The 21,300-nt window shown below is 51.1% G+C and overlaps 1 protein-coding gene and 1 long non-coding RNA gene across 2 annotated transcripts in view; both read left to right on the top strand.

Moving 5' to 3' along the window:
• Window positions 1–21,300, top strand: part of LOC142257368 (uncharacterized) — a 560,365-nt gene that overhangs the window by 237,430 nt on the left and 301,635 nt on the right. Inside the window, exons 4-5 of the mRNA XM_075329457.1 lie at window positions 16,056–16,179; window positions 16,261–16,328. Coding sequence (XP_075185572.1) covers window positions 16,056–16,179; window positions 16,261–16,328 — 192 coding nt within the window. The remainder of the gene's footprint in view (window positions 1–16,055; window positions 16,180–16,260; window positions 16,329–21,300) is intronic.
• LOC142257565 (uncharacterized) lies at window positions 181–15,967 on the top strand. The gene is made up of 4 exons (XR_012727643.1): window positions 181–213; window positions 6,700–6,825; window positions 15,074–15,141; window positions 15,806–15,967. It is a non-coding gene; the product is annotated as an uncharacterized LOC142257565 (long non-coding RNA).

Below are 21,300 nucleotides of genomic sequence, written 5' to 3'. Positions count from 1 at the left end.
ACTATTGGGGGCGTGTCCTTTATTCAGCGTGGACTGTATTCTCTAGGCTGAACTGATCTGTGGGCGGGGCAGTGCTCGGGCTGTGCAGAGCTGTGGGCTGTGCAGAGCTGTGGGCGGGGCAAAACTGTGGGCGGGGCGGGGCTCGGGCTTTGCAGAGAGTTGTGGGCGGGGCAGAGTTGTGGGCGGGGCAGAGCGGACGGATCTGACCCTGAGGTGGGGAATATTCAGCTTCTCCTCATAGCTCTGGGGTGTCAGGCTGGATGTGGGGGGCACAGAGCAGCGTCTCCTGTCAGTGTTGGGGGGTACAGAGCAGCGTCTCCTGTCAGTGTTGGGGGGTACAGAGCAGCGTCTCCTGTCAGTGTTGGGGGGTACAGAGCAGCGTCTCCTGTCAGTGTTGGGGGGCACAGAGCAGCGTCTCCTGTCAGTGTTGGGGGCACAGAGCAGCGTCTCCTGTCAGTGTTGGGGGCACAGAGCAGCGTCTCCTGTCAGTGTTGGGGGGTACAGAGCAGCGTCTCCTGTCAGTGTTGGGGGCACAGAGCAGCGTCTCCTGTCAGTGTTGGGGGTACAGAGCAGCGTCTCCTGTCAGTGTTGGGGGGCACAGAGCAGCGTCTCCTGTCAGTGTTGGGGGGCACAGAGCAGCGTCTCCTGTCAGTGTTGGGGGTACAGAGCAGCGTCTCCTGTCAGTGTTGGGGGCACAGAGCAGCGTCTCCTGTCAGTGTTGGGGGCACAGAGCAGCGTCTCCTGTCAGTGTTGGGGGTACAGAGCAGCGTCTCCTGTCAGTGTTGGGGGGCACAGAGCAGCGTCTCCTGTCAGTGTTGGGGGCACAGAGCAGCGTCTCCTGTCAGTGTTGGGGGGCACAGAGCAGCGTCTCCTGTCAGTGTTGGGGGGCACAGAGCAGCGTCTCCTGTCAGTGTTGGGGGGCACAGAGCAGCGTCTCCTGTCAGTGTTGGGGGTACAGAGCAGCGTCTCCTGTCAGTGTTGGGGGGCACAGAGCAGCGTCTCCTGTCAGTGTTGGGGGGTACAGAGCAGCGTCTCCTGTCAGTGTTGGGGGCACAGAGCAGCGTCTCCTGTCAGTGTTGGGGGCACAGAGCAGCGTCTCCTGTCAGTGTTGGGGGTACAGAGCAGCGTCTCCTGTCAGTGTTGGGGGGCACAGAGCAGCGTCTCCTGTCAGTGTTGGGGGCACAGAGCAGCGTCTCCTGTCAGTGTTGGGGGCACAGAGCAGCGTCTCCTGTCAGTGTTGGGAGCACAGAGCAGCGTCTCCTGTCAGTGTTGGGGGGCACAGAGCAGCGTCTCCTGTCAGTGTTGGGGGGCACAGAGCAGCGTCTCCTGTCAGTGTTGGGGGGCACAGAGCAGCGTCTCCTGTCAGTGTTGGGGGGCACAGAGCAGCGTCTCCTGTCAGTGTTGGGGGCACAGAGCAGCGTCTCCTGTCAGTGTTGGGGGTACAGAGCAGCGTCTCCTGTCAGTGTTGGGGGCACAGAGCAGCGTCTCCTGTCAGTGTGGGGGGCACAGAGCAGCGTCTCCTGTCAGTGTTGGGGGCACAGAGCAGCGTCTCCTGTCAGTGTTGGGGGCACAGAGCAGCGTCTCCTGTCAGTGTTGGGGGGCACAGAGCAGCGTCTCCTGTCAGTGTTGGGGGGCACAGAGCAGCGTCTCCTGTCAGTGTTGGGAGCACAGAGCAGCGTCTCCTGTCAGTGTTGGGGGCACAGAGCAGCGTCTCCTGTCAGTGTTGGGGGCACAGAGCAGCGTCTCCTGTCAGTGTTGGGGGGTACAGAGCAGCGTCTCCTGTCAGTGTTGGGTACAGAGCAGCGTCTCCTGTCAGTGTTGGGGGCACAGAGCAGCGTCTCCTGTCAGTGTTGGGGGCACAGAGCAGCGTCTCCTGTCAGTGTTAGGGGCACAGAGCAGCGTCTCCTGTCAGTGTTGGGGGCACAGAGCAGCGTCTCCTGTCAGTGTTGGGGGCACAGAGCAGCGTCTCCTGTCAGTGTTGGGGGGCACAGAGCAGCGTCTCCTGTCAGTGTTGGGGGCACAGAGCAGCGTCTCCTGTCAGTGTTGGGGGTACAGAGCAGCGTCTCCTGTCAGTGTTGGGGGGTACAGAGCAGCGTCTCCTGTCAGTGTTGGGGGCACAGAGCAGCGTCTCCTGTCAGTGTTGGGGGCACAGAGCAGCGTCTCCTGTCAGTGTTGGGGGGCACAGAGCAGCGTCTCCTGTCAGTGTTGGGAGCACAGAGCAGCGTCTCCTGTCAGTGTTGGGAGCACAGAGCAGCGTCTCCTGTCAGTGTTGGGGGTACAGAGCAGCGTCTCCTGTCAGTGTTGGGGGTACAGAGCAGCGTCTCCTGTCAGTGTTGGGGGCACAGAGCAGCGTCTCCTGTCAGTGTTGGGAGCACAGAGCAGCGTCTCCTGTCAGTGTTGGGGGGCACAGAGCAGCGTCTCCTGTCAGTGTTGGGGGCACAGAGCAGCGTCTCCTGTCAGTGTTGGGGGCACAGAGCAGCGTCTCCTGTCAGTGTTGGGGGTACAGAGCAGCGTCTCCTGTCAGTGTTGGGGGCACAGAGCAGCGTCTCCTGTCAGTGTTGGGGGGCACAGAGCAGCGTCTCCTGTCAGTGTTGGGGGGCACAGAGCAGCGTCTCCTGTCAGTGTTGGGAGCACAGAGCAGCGTCTCCTGTCAGTGTTGGGGGCACAGAGCAGCGTCTCCTGTCAGTGTTGGGGGCACAGAGCAGCGTCTCCTGTCAGTGTTGGGGGGTACAGAGCAGCGTCTCCTGTCAGTGTTGGGTACAGAGCAGCGTCTCCTGTCAGTGTTGGGGGCACAGAGCAGCGTCTCCTGTCAGTGTTGGGGGCACAGAGCAGCGTCTCCTGTCAGTGTTGGGGGCACAGAGCAGCGTCTCCTGTCAGTGTTGGGGGCACAGAGCAGCGTCTCCTGTCAGTGTTGGGGGCACAGAGCAGCGTCTCCTGTCAGTGTTGGGGGGCACAGAGCAGCGTCTCCTGTCAGTGTTGGGGGGCACAGAGCAGCGTCTCCTGTCAGTGTTGGGGGCACAGAGCAGCGTCTCCTGTCAGTGTTGGGGGCACAGAGCAGCGTCTCCTGTCAGTGTTGGGGGCACAGAGCAGCGTCTCCTGTCAGTGTTGGGGGGCACAGAGCAGCGTCTCCTGTCAGTGTTGGGGGCACAGAGCAGCGTCTCCTGTCAGTGTTGGGGGGCACAGAGCAGCGTCTCCTGTCAGTGTTGGGGGGCACAGAGCAGCGTCTCCTGTCAGTGTTGGGGGCACAGAGCAGCGTCTCCTGTCAGTGTTGGGGGGCACAGAGCAGCATCTCCTGTCAGTGTTGGGGGCACAGAGCAGCGTCTCCTGTCAGTGTGGGGGGCACAGAGCAGCGTCTCCTGTCAGTGTTGGGGGGCACAGAGCAGCGTCTCCTGTCAGTGTGGGGGGCACAGAGCAGCGTCTCCTGTCAGTGTGGGGGGCACAGAGCAGCGTCTCCTGTCAGTGTTGGGGGGCACAGAGCAGCGTCTCCTGTCAGTGTTGGGGGGCACAGAGCAGCATCTCCTGTCAGTGTTGGGGGCACAGAGCAGCGTCTCCTGTCAGTGTGGGGGGCACAGAGCAGCGTCTCCTGTCAGTGTTGGGGGGCACAGAGCAGCGTCTCCTGTCAGTGTTGGGGGGCACAGAGCAGCGTCTCCTGTCAGTGTGGGGGGCACAGAGCAGCGTCTCCTGTCAGTGTTGGGGGGCACAGAGCAGCGTCTCCTGTCAGTGTTGGGGGCACAGAGCAGCGTCTCCTGTCAGTGTTGGGAGCACAGAGCAGCGTCTCCTGTCAGTGTTGGGGGGCACAGAGCAGCGTCTCCTGTCAGTGTTGGGGGCACAGAGCAGCGTCTCCTGTCAGTGTTGGGGGCACAGAGCAGCGTCTCCTGTCAGTGTTGGGGGTACAGAGCAGCGTCTCCTGTCAGTGTTGGGGGGCACAGAGCAGCGTCTCCTGTCAGTGTTGGGGATACAGAGCAGCGTCTCCTGTCAGTGTTGGGGGTACAGAGCAGCGTCTCCTGTCAGTGTTGGGGGCACAGAGCAGCGTCTCCTGTCAGTGTTGGGGGTACAGAGCAGCGTCTCCTGTCAGTGTTGGGGGGCACAGAGCAGCGTCTCCTGTCAGTGTTGGGGGTACAGAGCAGCGTCTCCTGTCAGTGTTGGGGGTACAGAGCAGCGTCTCCTGTCAGTGTTGGGGGTACAGAGCAGCGTCTCCTGTCAGTGTTGGGGGCACAGAGCAGCGTCTCCTGTCAGTGTTGGGGGCACAGAGCAGCGTCTCCTGTCAGTGTTGGGTACAGAGCAGCGTCTCCTGTCAGTGTTGGGGGGCAAAGAGCAGCGTCTCCTGTCAGTGTTGGGGGCACAGAGCAGCGTCTCCTGTCAGTGTTGGGAGCACAGAGCAGCGTCTCCTGTCAGTGTTGGGGGGCACAGAGCAGCGTCTCCTGTCAGTGTTGGGGGCACAGAGCAGCGTCTCCTGTCAGTGTTGGGGGCACAGAGCAGCGTCTCCTGTCAGTGTTGGGGGCACAGAGCAGCGTCTCCTGTCAGTGTTGGGGGGCACAGATCAGAGTCTCCTGTCAGTGTTGGGGGGCACAGAGCAGCGTCTCCTGTCAGTGTTGGGGGGCACAGAGCAGCGTCTCCTGTCAGTGTTGGGGGCACAGAGCAGCGTCTCCTGTCAGTGTTGGGGGTACAGAGCAGCGTCTCCTGTCAGTGTTGGGGGGCACAGAGCAGCGTCTCCTGTCAGTGTTGGGGGCACAGAGCAGCGTCTCCTGTCAGTGTTGGGGGCACAGAGCAGCGTCTCCTGTCAGTGTTGGGGGGTACAGAGCAGCGTCTCCTGTCAGTGTTGGGGGCACAGAGCAGCGTCTCCTGTCAGTGTTGGGGGGCACAGAGCAGCGTCTCCTGTCAGTGTTGGGGGCACAGAGCAGCGTCTCCTGTCAGTGTTGGGGGCACAGAGCAGCGTCTCCTGTCAGTGTTGGGGGGTACAGAGCAGCGTCTCCTGTCAGTGTTGGGGGCACAGAGCAGCGTCTCCTGTCAGTGTTGGGGGCACAGAGCAGCGTCTCCTGTCAGTGTTGGGGGTACAGAGCAGCGTCTCCTGTCAGTGTTGGGGGCACAGAGCAGCGTCTCCTGTCAGTGTTGGGGGCACAGAGCAGCGTCTCCTGTCAGTGTTGGGGGCACAGAGCAGCGTCTCCTGTCAGTGTTGGGGGGCACAGAGCAGCGTCTCCTGTCAGTGTTGGGGGCACAGAGCAGCGTCTCCTGTCAGTGTTGGGGGCACAGAGCAGCGTCTCCTGTCAGTGTTGGGGGGCACAGAGCAGCGTCTCCTGTCAGTGTTGGGGGCACAGAGCAGCGTCTCCTGTCAGTGTTGGGGGCACAGAGCAGAGTCTCCTGTCAGTGTTGGGGGGCACAGAGCAGCGTCTCCTGTCAGTGTTGGGGGCACAGAGCAGCGTCTCCTGTCAGTGTTGGGGGGCACAGAACAGCGTCTCCTGTCAGTGTTGGGGGTACAGAGCAGTGTCTCCTGTCAGTGTTGGGGGCACAGAGCAGCGTCTCCTGTCAGTGTTGGGGGGCACAGAGCAGCGTCTCCTGTCAGTGTTGGGGGGCACAGAGCAGCGTCTGCTGTCAGTGTTGGGGGGCACAGAGCAGCGTCTCCTGTCAGTGTTGGGGGGCACAGAGCAGCGTCTCCTGTCAGTGTTGGGGGGCACAGAGCAGCGTCTCCTGTCAGTGTTGGGGGGCACAGAGCAGCGTCTCCTGTCAGTGTTGGGGGGCACAGAGCAGCGTCTCCTGTCAGTGTTGGGGGCACAGAGCAGCGTCTCCTGTCAGTGTTGGGGGTACAGAGCAGCGTCTCCTGTCAGTGTTGGGGGCACAGAGCAGCGTCTCCTGTCAGTGTTGGGGGCACAGAGCAGTGTCTCCTGTCAGTGTTGGTAACACAGAGCAGCAGGGGCAGGAGGTGACTTTGCATGTTCGGGGGGGCTCGTACTGGTCAGGGGGGATGCAGCACGTTTGGGGGGGCTCGCACTGGGCAGGGGGCGACGCTGCACGTTTGGGGGGCTCACACTGGGCAGGGGGCGACGCTGCACGTTTGGGGGGGGCTCGCACTGGGCAGGGGGCGACGCTGCACGTTTGGGGGGGCACGCACTGGGCAGGGGGCGACGCTGCACGTTTGGGGGGCTCTCGCACTGGGCAGGGGGCGACGCTGCACGTTTGGGGGGGCTCTTGCACTGGGCAGGGGGCGACGCTGCACGTTTGGGGGGGGCTCGCACTGGGCAGGGGGCGACGCTGCACGTTTGGGGGGGCTCGCACTGGGCAGGGGGCGACGCTGCACGTTTGGGGGGGCTCGCACTGGGCAGGGGGCGGCAATGGCTGTTTGGGGGGGCTCGCATGGAGAGTGGCTGCATGTTGGGGAATTGCATGGAGAGAGGCTGCACGTTGAGGGGGCTCGCAGGGGGGGGAGGCTGCATGTTGTGGAGGCTGCACATGGGGGCTCGCACTGGGGGAAGCCACACGTTGGGGGGCTCGCACTGGGGGAGGCCACATGTTGGGGCGCTCGCACTGGGGGAGGCCACACGTTGGGCGGGGCTCGCAGGGGGAGAGGCCGCACTTTGGGAGGGGCTCGCACTACACAGGGGGTGATGCTGCACTTTGGGGGCCTTGTAGGGGGCCGTGTTGCACGTTAAGGGGGGCTCGCACAGGGAACTCTGTGTGTTAATAATCTTTGTTTTTCATATATAGCTTGTGACTATCGGCGCTGGGTGTAATTGTCCCCCGTCGTCCCACCTTAGAGACGGAGAGAACAGTGCGGTGTAATCCACATCCTCCTCCTGTGTCCTCCAATGTATTCAATGAGAGGAATTTATGGTAAATGCAGAAATACAATTTTTTACACCTAAAACGCACGGGACTCGGATACAAGAGATTTTTCTTTCATTGTCTCCAATGTCCAACATGGCCTAATTCTACGTATTGTTTTGTAAAGTTGATTTATTATAGGTTTGTACCCTTGACCTTCTATCACCCCCACCCTCATTACTCTGTAGACTGTGAGCCCCCGAGGGCAGGGTCCGCTCCCCTCTGTACCCGTCTGTTAGTGTTATATATTTGTATCCCCGACCTTCTGTCTCCTCCCCATTACCCTATAGACTGTGAGCCCCCGAGGGCAGGGTCCGCTCCCCTCTGTACCCGTCTGTCAGTGTTATATATTTGTATCCCCGACCTTCTGTCTCCTCCCCATTACCCTGTAGACTGTGAGCCCCCGAGGGCAGGGTCCGCTCCCCTCTGCACCCGTCTGTGAGGATTGGTTTATTCACTGTAATTTCATAGTTTCATAGTTTTTAAGGTTGAAGGGAGATTCTAAGTCCATCTAGTTCAACCTGTAGCCTAACATGTTGATCCAGAGGAAGGCAAAAAAAACCCCAATGTGTCAAATAAGCTCCAATGGGGAAAAAAATTCCTTCCTGACTCCACATACGGCAATCAGACTAGTTCCCTGGATCAACACCCTGTCATAAAATCTAATATACATAACTGGTAATATTATATTTTTCAAGAAATGCGTTCAGGCTCTGCTTAAATTTTACTAGTGAATCCCTCATTGCAACATCATACGGCAGAGAGCTCCATAGTCTCACTGCTCGTACAGTAAAGAATCCTCATCTGTGATTATGATTAAACATTCTTTCCTCAAGACGTAGCGGATGCCCCCTGTTCCAGTCGCAGGCCTAGGTGTAAAGAGATCTTTGGAAAGGTCTCTGTACTGTCCCCTCATATATTTATACATTGTGATTAGATCCCCCTAAGCCTTTGTTTTTCCTAACTAACTAACCCCAAGTTTAATAACCTGTCTTGGTATTGCAGCCCCCCCCCATTCCTCTAATAATCTAGGTCGCTCTTCTATCTACCTGTAAGATTATGCTATTTATAACCTTCTATACTTTTGCTAACAAGAAATGCATCCATTCCTCTCTTAAATTCATTCAGTGAGTTGGCCATCACCACTTCCTCAGGAAGAGAGTTCCAGAGCCTCACTGCTCTTACCGTGAAGAACCCTCTTCTATGCTGATGTAGGAATTTTCTTTCCTCCAATCGAAAAGAATGCCCCCTTGTTCTTGTCATAGTCCTTGGTACAAACAGATCATGGGAGAGATCTCTATATGGCCCTCTGATATATTTGTACATATTTATTAGGTCTCCCCTAAGTCTTCTCTTTTCTAGAGTAAATAGACCTAATTTTGATAACCTTTCCGTGTATTGTAATGCACCCATTCCATTTATTATTTTAGTAGCCCGCCTCTGAACCCTTTCAAGTTCAGTAATGTCTTTCTTCAGCACCGGCGCCCACACTTACACACAATACTCCAAGTGTGGTCTGACTAGTGATTTGTACAGAGGGAGAATGATGTTTTCATCTCGTGCCCCCAGACCTCTTCTAATGCATCCCATCACCCTATTTGCTTTGGTGGCTGCTGCCTGACACTGGGCACTCCAATTTAGATTCTTATTCACTAAGATGCCTAAGTCTTTTTCCATGTCTGATTTCCCCAGCAGTTTCCCATTTAGTAAGTAATCGTAGCATCTGTTTCTCCTTCCCATGTGCATAACCTTACACTTATCTGTGTTAAACCTCATTTGCCATTTTTCAGCCCAAGTCTCCAATTTACTCAAATCCATCTGTAGTTGCAAACTGTCCTCCTTTGTGTTAACTACCTTACATAGTTTTGTATCATCTGCAAATACTGATATTTTACTCTGTAAACCATCCACCAGATCATTAATAAATATATTAAATAGTAGGGGGCCCAATACAGACCCCTGTGGCACCCCACTAGTAACCCTGGCCCAATCTGAGTATGCACCATTAATAACCACTCTTTGTTTTCTACCACTAAGCCAGCTACCTACCCATCTACACACATTTTCCCCGAGCCCAAGCTTTCTCATTTTACTTAGCAGTCTTTTATGTGGGACAGTGTCAAATGCTTTACCGAAGTCGAGATAAATGACATCCAATGATTCTCCTCGGTCCATGTGAGAGCTTACATCCTCATAGAAGCTGATCAGGTTAGTTTGACAGGAGCGATCCTTCATAAATCCATGTTGATATGGAGTTAAACAGTTATTAACATTGAGACATTCCATAATAGTATCCCTTAAAAACCCTTCAAACATTTTACCCACAACAGATGTTAAGCTTACCGGCCTATAGTTTCCAGGTTCCCTTTTGCACCCTTTTTTGAATATTGGTACCACATTTGCTAGCCGCCAATCCAGTGGAACAGACCCAGTTTCTATAGAGTCTTTAAATAAAAGGAATAGAGGCCTGTCTATCACATTACTTAACTCCCTTAATACCCGAGGGTGAATGCCATCAGGGCCTGGTGATTTGTCAATTTTAATGTTACTAAGTCGGTTCTGCACTTCTTCCTGGGTTAGGCAGGTCATACTTAATGGGGCATTTACATGATCACTCTGCATTTCCCGTGGCATATGCTTTTCCTGTGTGAACACAGTTGAGAAAAAAGTATTTAAAACATTTGCTTTTCCCACATCGCTTTCTATGATTTTACCCTCATTATTCTTTAAAGGGCCAACACCATCAATTTTAATCTTTTTTCTGTTTATATAATTAAAGAATAGTTTGGGATTTGCTTTGCTTTCCTTAGCAATGAGTCTCTCAGTTTCTACTTTTGCTAAATATATTTGTTTTTTACACATTTTATTTTTTTCTCTATATATTTTTAATGCTTCCTCGCTGCCTTCTTGTTTTAGCTTTTTAAATGCCTTTTTCTTATTATTCATTGCCCCTTTTACATCCTTATTTAGCCACATTGGTTTTCTCCTGTTCCTAGCCCTTTTATTTCTGTATGGTATGGCTTGCCCGCAGTGGGTGTTTAATACCGATTTTAAAAATGTCCCACTTATTTTCTGTGCTCCCATTTTTGAGGACATTGTCCCAATCAATTTGGCGAAGGTCTTCTCTAAGCTGATCAAACTTTGTTTTGCTGAAATTCAGCGTTTTTGTAACCCCCCTCCAAGGCACCTTACTAAAGGACAAGTGGAATTGTATTATATTGTGGTCACTATTCCCTAGGTGCCCATCCACTCGTACGTCTGTTATTCTATCTGGCCTGTTGCTTAAAATTAAGTCGAGAAGGGCTGCCCCTCTAGTTGGGCCCGGCACAAGTTGGGACAGATAATTATCCTTAGTTACTGACAGAAACCGGTTTCCTTTCTGAGATACGCAGGTTTCAGTTTCCCAGTCTATATTGGGGTAATTGAAGTCCCCCATAATAATCACCTCATTTTGATTTGCTGCTTTGTCTATTTGTTTCAATAATATATTTTCAGTAGTTTCTGTTATATTTGGTGGCTTATAACAAACCCCTATGAGGATTTTATTAGTTTTCCCTCCTTGTATCTCCACCCATAGAGACTCCACCTCTTCATTTCCCTCTTGAATATCTTCTCTTAGTCTGGGCTTTAAACTGGACTTTATATATAGACAGACTCCACCCCCTTTCCTTTTTTTACGATCCCTCCTAAACAATTCATATCCTTGCAGGTTAGCCGCCCAGTCATAACTATCATCTAACCATGTCTCAGTTATTCCTACTATGTCGTATTTCTCCTCATACATTACCAGCTCCAGTTCCTCCATCTTATTGGTCAGGCTTCTTGCATTGGTCAGCATGCAGGAAAGAAGTTTTGCTCCCCTTTTCTTAGCTTCCTTCTGATTACCCTGTCTTGGGTCCTCTTTACGGCATCTAGTATCCTTGATTAGTTTGTCCTTCTGTTGCATGTTCTTGTCTGCTGTTTTTTCTCCCATCCCCTCTTCTTCTAGTTTAAAGCCCTCCTGATGAGTGTGGCAAGCCTTCTGGCGAACGTGTGTTTCCCAGGTTTTGTGAGGTGTATCCCGTCTCTTGCGAGAAGTCCATCGTAGAGGTAATTCACTCCATGGTCCAAGAATCCAAATCCTTGCTGCCTGCACCACCGTCGTAGCCAGTTGTTCAAATCTAGTATCCTATTCCATCTTCTGACACCATGGCCATCGACTGGGAGGATTGATGAGAAAACAACCTGTACGTTCCGTTCCTTAATTTTCTTCCCCAGAATTTCAAAGTCTTCACAAATAGTTGGTAGATCATTTCTTGCCGTGTCGTTTGTTCCTACATGTATCAATAGGAACGGGTATTCGTCCTTGGATCCGAGGATAGTTGGTATCCTGTTGGCCACATCCTTGATTTTTGCTCCCGGTAGGCAGCATACTTCTCGTGCGGTTATGTCCGGCCTGCAGATAGTTGCCTCCGTGCCTCTTAGTAGTGAGTCGCCCATAACTACCACTCTTCTTTTCTTTCTGGATGCACTGCATTTTGCTCCTGAGTGTTTTTGAGTGTCTTTTGTTTCTGCTTTTGTTGACAAAGTAACTTCTTTTGATGATACTGTGTCTTCTCCTGTAGAGACGGTATCATCCTGAGCTGTGCCATTTTCGTTCTCCAGCATGAGGGCTTCATATTGGTTGCTAAGCTGTGTGGGTGGTGCCGACCACTTGATCCGCTGGCTTCTTTTGGTCACATGTGTCCACTTTTCAGCCTCTGTATGTGTTCTGAAGCTTTTCTCACTTTCCATATCCTGAATTGTTGCTTCTGCCTCGTCCAAGAAGTCCTCATGTTCTTTAATTAGCTTCAAAGTTGCTATTCTTTCTTCCAGTCCCTGCACCTTTTCCTCTAAGAGGACAACAAGTTTGCACTTTTGACAGGTGAAGTTGGATTTTTTGTGCGGCAGATCCGTAAACATGTAGCATGTGTTGCAGGTGACCATGTGGATTTTCTTCTCTTCCATAATGGTGATGTAGCGTATGACAGGCGAAAGTCGCGAGCCGTCAGGCGCGCGGTTTTGCGATGTCCTCAAACAGTGAGACCCGGCAAGTCCCAGCAATCGATCAGCTTACGGCGACTCTTCTCTTCTTAAACAGCTACAGTTATCACCACTATGAGATTGTGTTAAAACTATGCCACACTTATCTTCAGTCGCCTCCCTTTACTTCAGTACCTCGCACTCTAAGCACCTCGCTTGCTCTGGCTGGTTTATATAGTTCTACAAGGACTACTAGAAGCTGCTAGAAGCTTCTAGAAACAGGTGTGGCTAATACTACTGACTAAATCACTAGGCACACTTTTTTTTTTTTTTTTTTTTGCTTTTTCACAGTACCCCAGACAAACACAGACAACAAATCCCTAATGAAATTAAACAGTTACAGTTATCACCACTATGAGATTGTGTTAAAACTATGCCACACTTATCTTCAGTCGCCTCCTTTTACTTCAGTACCTCGCACTCTCTTATATCTGTATTTTGTGTGTAACCCGTTCCCATGTACAGGATGCAGGGCCGCCACTAGGAATTTCAGGGCCTCATACTGGCAACATTTTCGGGCCCCCTTGAGACTCCGCCCAGGCCCCAGCCCCGCCCCTGCCCAGCTCCGCCTCCATTCGGCACTCCGCTCCCATAGTCTGAGTAGTCATCATGTGACCAATCATTCATATGCGATTTTCATACTGAGTCATGTGATGCCGAGCTGCTTTTCCTAATTCTTTCAATGATCAGTGAAAAAGAGAGCGGTAAGAAGAAAAGCGAATTGTCAGATGACCGCAAGTATGAAAATCACACATGAGTGGAGTGGCCATGTGATGACTGTTGGAACCAGCAAGCAGAGCCGAATCCTGACAGTGAGTATATTACACGCTGTTAGGATTGGGCATGCTACAAGGCTGAATTTTATAATTGAAGGGCTTGTGCAGGTTTGAGATGAGGTGACTGCCGGCTTCTGCATCATCACAGCATCTGCACTGCACACTTTTAAGTTTCTCCCTTGCTAGTTGTAAAGCGCACTTTACACGCTACGATATTTCTAGCAATTGCTGGCGATATCTTACGCAAAAGCACCCGCCCCCGTCGTGCATGTGATATCGTGTGATCGCTGCCGCAGCGAACATTATCGCTACGGCAGCGTCGCTGTGACTGCCGAACAATCTCCCTCAAGGGTGGAGGGACTACACATGGGGGAGAGAGAGCGACAGACCCCGCACTACACATGGGGGAGAGAGAGCGACAGACCCCGCACTACACATGGGGGAGAGAGAGCGACAGACCCCGCACTACACATGGGGGAGAGAGAGCGACAGACCCCGCACTACACATGGGGGAGAGAGAGCGACAGACCCCGCACTACACATGGGGGAGAGAGAGCGACAGACCCCGCACTACACATGGGGGAGAGAGCGACAGACCCCGCACTACACATGGGGGAGAGAGCGACAGACCCCGCACTACACATGGGGGAGAGAGAGCGACAGACCCCGCACTACACATGGGGGAGAGAGAGCGACAGACCCCGCACTACACATGGGGGAGAGAGAGCGACAGACCCCGCACTACACATGGGGGAGAGAGAGCGACAGACCCCGCACTACACATGGGGGAGAGAGAGCGACAGACCCCGCACTACACATGGGGGAGAGAGAGCGACAGACCCCGCACTACACATGGGGGAGAGAGAGCGACAGACCCCGCACTACACATGGGGGAGAGAGAGCGACAGACCCCGCACTACACATGGGGGAGAGAGAGCGACAGACCCCGCACTACACATGGGGGAGAGAGAGCGACAGACCCCGCACTACACATGGGGGAGAGAGAGAGCGACAGACCCCGCACTACACATGGGGGAGAGAGAGAGCGACAGACCCCGCACTACACATGAGTGAGAGAGAGAGCGACAGACCCCGCACTACACATGGAGGAGGGAGCGACAGACCCCGCACTACACATGGGGGAGAGAGAGCGACAGACCCCGCACTACACATGAGGAAGAGAGAGCGACAGACCCCGCACTACACATGGAGGAGAGAGAGCGCGACAGACCCCACACTACACATGGGGGAGAGAGAGCGACAGACCCCGCACTACACATGGGGGAGAGAGAGAGCGGCAGACCCCACACTACACATGAGGGAGAGAGAGCGACAGACCCCGCACTACACATGAGGGAGAGAGAGCGACAGACCCTGCACTACACATGGAGGAGAGAGCGACAGACCCCGCACTACACATGGGGGAGAGAGAGAGCGACAGACCCCGCGCTACACATGGGGGAGAGAGCGACAGACCCCGCACTACACATGGGGGACAGAGAGTGACAGACCCCGCACTACACATGGTGGAGAGAGCGACAGACCCCGCGCTACACATGGGGGGGAGAGAGAGCGACAGACCCCGCACTACACATGGGGGAGAGGGAAACATGATTTATGTTTAACTCCTTTAAAGCTGGACAATTTTAGGACCATTAAAGTGTTGGAGTCTCCTCAGATCAGATTCAGTCGGCGCCGAAAGAGGACGGAAGAAATCTACAGTTTATTGTCTCCAATGATTTCTCCTTATTATCTTCACATATTTTTGTTGAGGATAAAGAATTGAGTATCCAAAAATACTTAATTCAGCCATTTCATAGACTCAGTTATATAGTTCAGTAGATGTGAACTAACACACATATTTGTGAATGCTTTTGTTTCTTACTAACATGTATATATGTATATTGCATATTCAGTGTATTTTTCTTAGACACAGTATATACCAGCACATATAATTGTAAAGATGGCTGCTATTTCCTGTTTTGCACCCAAGACAGCTGGACAAAGGAAATTCCTGGAGTCTGGACTGACCAATCCAAGGAGGATGTGCAGATCTCTCTACGTCATGAAGCCCTGACCTGCGATACTTGATTGGACTAAAACTTTTGTTTACACCCCCTTACTGCTTGGTCTAGAGTTTCTTTCAAACAATAAAAAGTACACTTGGTTAAGAGCCAGTCATGGAGATAGATGTAACTGACTTGCTGTCTAGTTATTTAGTCTCTAAGTGCACTCATGACATTTTAATTAGAAACAGCAGCCGGATCCCGAGAGATCCTTTTAGTCTCATCATCATCGTCATTTTAACCTTGACATTTTTAGTTGATTTTTTTGTTAACATCATTTCATCCTCATTACAATAAAAAATGTCTCTGTTTTATTTTTATTTTTCTTGATTGACCCATAAATGATGAATAAAGACGAAGACAAAATTATGGAGAAGATATTAAACCTGAATCTGGAGATAATCTTCCATCTTACTGGAGAGGTGAGAGGTTCTGATGTCATCACATTACATCATTATCCATGGGAATAACAGAGGATATGACCGGGGAGGTGAGAGGCTCTGATGTCATCACATTACATCATTATCCGTGGGAATAACAGAGGATATGACCGGGTAGGTGAGAGGTTCTGATGTCATCACATTACATCATTATCTATGGGAATAACAGAGGATATGACCGGGGAGGTGAGAGGTTCTGATGTCATCACATTACATCATTATCTATGGGAATAACAGAGGATATGACCGAGGAGGTGAGAGGCTCTGATGTCATCACATTACATCATTATCTATGAGAATAACAGAGGATGTGACCGGGGAGGTGAGAGGCTGTGATGTCATCACATTACATTATTATCTATGGGAATAAGAGGATATGACCGGGGAGGTGAGAGGCTCTGATGTCATCACATTACATTATTACCTATGGGAATAAGAGGATATGACCGGGGAGGTGAGAGGCTCTGATGTCATCACATTACATCATTATCTATGGGGATAACACAGAGGATATGACCGGGGAGGTGAGAGGCTCTGATGTCATCACATTACATCATTATCTATGGGGATAACAGAGGATATGACCGGGGAGGTGATGGACTCTGGAAATGTCTGTAGTGATATTTTTTAATGTCTCCACACTCAGGATTACACAGTAGTGAAGACCTCTAGTGATCGCTGTCAGGCCCCTGTGTGTGAAGGACGGGGAGGAACCCTGAGCCCAATCCCGGGGCCTCCACCTCACCCCCGGATACAGGAGGACATCAATGACCAGAAGATCCTAGAACTCACCAACAAGATGCTGGAGCTGCTGACTGGAGAGGTGACACTGCTGGGACATTACACAGGAAGGCACTGGAGGATTCTGGGTGATGACGGTATCATTGTGTTGTCAGGTTCCTATAAGGTGTCAGGACGTCAGCGTCTATTTCTCCATGGAGGAGTGGGAGTATCTAGAAGGACACAAGGAGCGGTACAAGGAGGTGATGATGGAGGAGCCCCAGCCCCGCACATCACCAGGTAATAGACAGGACTGAATACACCCGGCCTATAATTATCTGTATGTAATAATGATGTCCGTCCTGTCTGTGTCTCCTGCAGGTCTCTCCAGTACGAGGACGACCCCAGAGAGATGTCCCGCTCCTCCTCCTCCTCCACAGGATCCTCAGGTAGATGGAGATCTCCCCTATGAGGTGTAGACGGCTGTGACCTCCTTGTGTTCAGTCTTGTTTTCTCCTCCAGTATTAGATGTTTTATACTTGTGTAATGAGAGCGGTGGAGACGGCAGGGTCACAGCTGACCACAGACCTCACATACAAAATCTGTGGTCCAGCCAAAAATTGCTATTTCATCATCTAAGTGGAGACTGCAAATCCGTGGTCCAGCTTCATATTGACATTTCATCATGTAAATACTGATTATTAATTTAGTGACAGGTGTGGGCCTCGGGTTGGGAAACAGCTGGTTTAAAGAGGGGAAAGATACATTAACCCCTTCACGACCGCGGGCAGTAAAATTACGTCCTATTTTAACGTGACTTAACGACCAGGGACGTAACTTTACTGCCTAAACTTCATTTGATTGCCGTGGCCATAGCAACGGCTTTCAAATGATGTCCCCTGCTGTTTCTTACAGCAGGGGACCTTTGCTTGACCCCAGGGGGTTGTGGCATCGCCAACCCCCATCGACGATCGATATGATTGGCTGTTCAAATCTGAACCGCCAACCACATCATTTGCACTAATTTCGGCAAAAATAATGCCCGAATTAGTGCGATACTGTGAGATCCTGCTATGATCTATTGTAGCAGCTACAGCAGATCATAGCCGGATCTCTAACATGTCGCCCCCAGCCCCTGCAGCACTGATTAGAGCGATCGTGCTATGACGCGCAATCGCTCCAATCAGTGTGCAGTGGGGTGGTCTGATCTGCGGGTGGCCGCCCTCCCCAGGCCTGTCCTGGTCTGGGGACCCTCCCCCAACATGTCTGCAGCGTGGAGTGGCTGGTACTTTTGGTACCACGCCACCGCTGCTGCTGCCGCCTCTGATGTCTCCGCCGCTCCTGCTCCAATGGTAAGTATTCCGCTCCCTGCGCGCTCCCGTGAAGGCCCCTGCCCGTGCCCCCCCCCGATCTGCCCCCCTACGCCCCGATCTGCCCCCCGGCATCCCGATCTGCTACCCACGCGATCTGCCTGCCTCCTCTGTCATCTCTATTCTGCTTCCAAGGTTCCTTCCTTCTGCCTTTGCTTCTCTGCCCCCTCTGCCCCCCCCCCCCCCCCGACGTCCTCTTACCTGCCTTCACAGGTCGTCCGAGGTCTTCACTGGCCCGATCACATCTGCCTCCATCGCTGGCTCCTTCTGCTTATCTGTCCAACGTCCTGCCTGCTGCTGGTGTAAAGCTGTCTATCTCACTGCCTTCTTGTTCCTCTGCAGCTCTTCTGGTCAGTGATCCTCTTGGTACTGTGAGTATAACCTTTTTTTTTTTCTTGTATCCTGTCCATTTTTACACTTCATCCGTCCGTGCGTCCCGCCAAGCGCTGATCAGGGATGCCGATAACGGATCGGCATCCCTGCTCAATTTTTGGCGTGACTTTTTTATGTATTCGCAACGCTTTTTGTATCGCGTCCGTCCGTGCGTCCCGCCGAGCGCTGATCAGGGATGCAGATAACGGATCTGCATCCGTGGTCAATTTTTGGCGTGACTTTTTTCTGTATTCGCGACACTTTTTGTATCGCATCCGTTCGTGCGTCCCGCCGAGCGCTGATCAGGGATGCACATAACGGATCGGCATCCCTGCTCAATTTTTGGCGTGACTTTTTTCCGTATTCACGGCGCTTTTTGTATCGCATCAGTCCGTGCGTCCCGCAAAGCGCTGATCAGGGATGCACATAACGGATCGGCATCCCTGCTCAATTTTTGGCGTGACTTTTTTCCGTATTCACGGCGCTTTTTGTATCGCATCCGTCCGTGCGTCCCGCCAAGTGCTGATCAGGGATGCAGATAACGGATCTGCATCCGTGGTCAGTTTTTGGCGTGACCTTTTTTTTTCCGTATCCCCAACGCTTCGACCGTGCGTCCTGCAGCGGCCGATCAGTGCACTGCGTCTGTGCGTTTGAAAAGTCAAATGGCGTTCCTTCTCTTCTGAACCCCGCCATGTGCCCAAACAATTACTTTCCACCACATATGAGGTATCTACGTACTCAGGAGAAATTGCACAATACGTTTTATGGTGCATTTTTTCCAGATACCCTTGTGGAAAAAAAAGCTACCTGGTTCAAGAAACAGTTTTGTGGTGAAAAAAAAAATTGTATTCATGGCTCAACATTATCAACTTCTGTGGAGCCCCTTGGGGCTCGCTAAACATCTAGATAAACTCCTTGAGGGGTCTAGTTTCCAAAATGGGGTCACTTGTGGGGGAGCTCCACTGTTTAGGCACCATAGGGGGTCTACAAAACGTGACATGGCGTCCGCTAATGATTCCAACCAATTTTGCTGTCAAATGGCGCTCCTTCTCTTCTGAGCCCCGCCATGCGCCCAAACAATTACTTTCCACCACATATGAGGTATCTGCGTACTCAGGAAAAAATGCACTATAAATTTTATGGTGAATTTTTTGCTGATACCCTTGTGAAAAAAAAAGCTACCTAGTTGAAGCAACAGTTTTGTGGTAGAAAAAAATTTTTTTCTTTTCATAGCTCAACGTTATACACTTCTGTGAAGCCCCCAGGTGTTCAAAGTGCTCATCAAACATCTAGAAAAATTATTTGAGGGTTCTAGTTTTCAAAATGGGGTCACTTGTGGGGGAGCTCCATTGTTTAGGCACCTCAGGGGGTCTTCAAACCCGACATGGCGTCCGCTAATGAGTGCAGCTAATTTTGCACTCAAAAATTCAAATGGCGCTCCTTGCCTTCCGAGTACTGCCGTGTGTCCAAAGATTTGACTTCCACCACATATGAGGTATCTGCGTACTCAGGAGAAAATGCACAATACATTTTATGGTGTATTTTTTCCTGATACCCTTGTGGAAAAAAAAGCTACCTAGTTGAAGCAACCGTTTTGTGGTAAAAAAATATTTTTTTTCTTTTCACGGATCAACGTGAAAGCGTCCGCTAATGAGTGCAGCTAATTTTGCGTTCCAAAATTCAAATGGCGCGCCTTCCCTTCCGAGCTCCGCTGTGCGCCCAAACAATTGATTTTTACCCCATATGAGGTATCAGCGTACTCAGGAGAAAATGCACAATAAATTGTAGGGTGCACTTTCTCTTTTCTCCCTTGTGTAAATGAAAATTTTATGGCTAAAGTAACATTTTTGTGTTAAAAAGTAAAATTTTCATTTTTTCCTTCCACATTGCTTTGGTTCCTGTGAAGCACCTAAAGGGTTAATAAACTTCTTGGATGTGGTTTTGAGCAGAGTGAGGGGTGCAGTTTTTAGAATGGGGTCACTTTTGGGTATTTTCTGTCACCTAGGCCTCTCAAAGTCACTTCAAATGTGATGTGGTCCCTAAAAAAAATTATTTTCTAAATTTTGTTGGAAAAATGAGAAATCGCTGATGACCTTTGACCCCTTCTAACTTCCTAACGAAAAAAAATTTGTTTCGAAAATTGCGCTGATGTAAAGTAGACAAGTGGGAAATGTTATTTAGTAACTATTATGTGTGACATATCTCTCAGATTTATGGGCATAAATTTTCAAAGTTTGAAAATTGCGAAATTTTCAAAATTTTTGCAAAATTTCCTAAATTTTCACAAATAAACGCAAAAATTATCGGTTTAAATTTACCACTGGCATGAAGTACAATATGTCACGAAAAAACAGTCTCTGAATCGCCAGGATCCGTTGAAGTGTTCCAGAGTTATAACCTGTCAAAGTGACACTGGTCAGAATTGCAAAAAATGGCCCGGTCATTAGGGTGTTTTAGTGGCCGGGGGTGAAGGGGTTAAACATGAGTAATTAATCCCACGGTTGTGGTGGAAGGGGGCATAGGCGTGGTGTTTGAGGTGTACGTGGGGTAGGTGCTAATGGTCCTGCAAGCTCTACTGAACAAACATGGGCATGTCCTATCTAAAGACAGCTGACAGCCTCCATTACCGGGTGGGCTACTCCGCTCCTTTTCTTTGGCAGCCTCACAATGGTATGACTTGTAGATGAAGGCCAGATAGAACATGTGCTAAAGTGGACAACAAGCTCTGCATCAAGTGGCCTCTCCTCCTCTTCCTCAACATCACACACAGTACAGTCTTCAGAAGTAGCACCCCAATTACTCTTGTTCTCCCCGCGTCACAACTCTCCAACCATCCAGTGACTGTGGGGAATCACAGATGAGCGAGTCTGCAGAGCTGTTCACACATTCTATCCTATGAGTATCAGAGTTTTTTTCCAAAGATTCCCAGACTCGTGGAGGAAAGCGTCTGCACTGATGCCCAGAATCTTTGTCAATTGGAATCGGGCCCGGACAAAATTGTGTGCAAGCATGATCCAGACCAGGGGTCCCCAAACTTTTTATACAGGGGGCCAGTTCACTGTCCCTCAGACCGTTGGAGGGCCGGACTATAAGAAAAACTATAAAAATCCCTATGCACACTACACGTATCTCATTTTAAATTAAAACAAAAAGGGAACAAATACAACATTCAAAATAAACATACACTGTACCCCCAAATACAGCATAGTGCACCTCTGAAATATGCTTCTCTCTCCCCCATATAGGTCCAGCTCTCTCCCCCATATAGGTCCAGCTCTCTCCCCCATATAGGTCCAGCTCTCTCCCCCATATAGGTCCAGATCTCTCCCCCATATACAGTTAGGTCCAGAAATATTTGGACCGTGACACAATTTTGGCGAGTTGGGCTCTGCATGCCACCACATTGGATTTGAAATGAAACCTCTACAACAGAATTCAAGTGCAGATTGTAACGTTTAATTTGAAGGTTTGAACAAAAATATCTGATAGAAATTGTAGGAATTGTACACATTTCTTTACAAACACTCCACATTTTAGGAGGTCAAAAGTAATTGGACAAATAAACCAAACCCAAACAAAATATTTTTATTTTCAATATTTTGTTGCGAGTCCTTTGGAGGCAATCACTGCCTTAAGTCTGGAACCCATGGACATCACCAAACGCTGGGTTTCCTCCTTC

This window comes from Anomaloglossus baeobatrachus, chromosome 1, assembly GCF_048569485.1.
Source record: "Anomaloglossus baeobatrachus isolate aAnoBae1 chromosome 1, aAnoBae1.hap1, whole genome shotgun sequence".
NCBI lineage: Eukaryota > Metazoa > Chordata > Amphibia > Anura > Aromobatidae > Anomaloglossus > Anomaloglossus baeobatrachus.
Note: the sequence above shows the minus strand (reverse complement) of the source record. Positions and strands in the feature narration are given on the sequence as shown.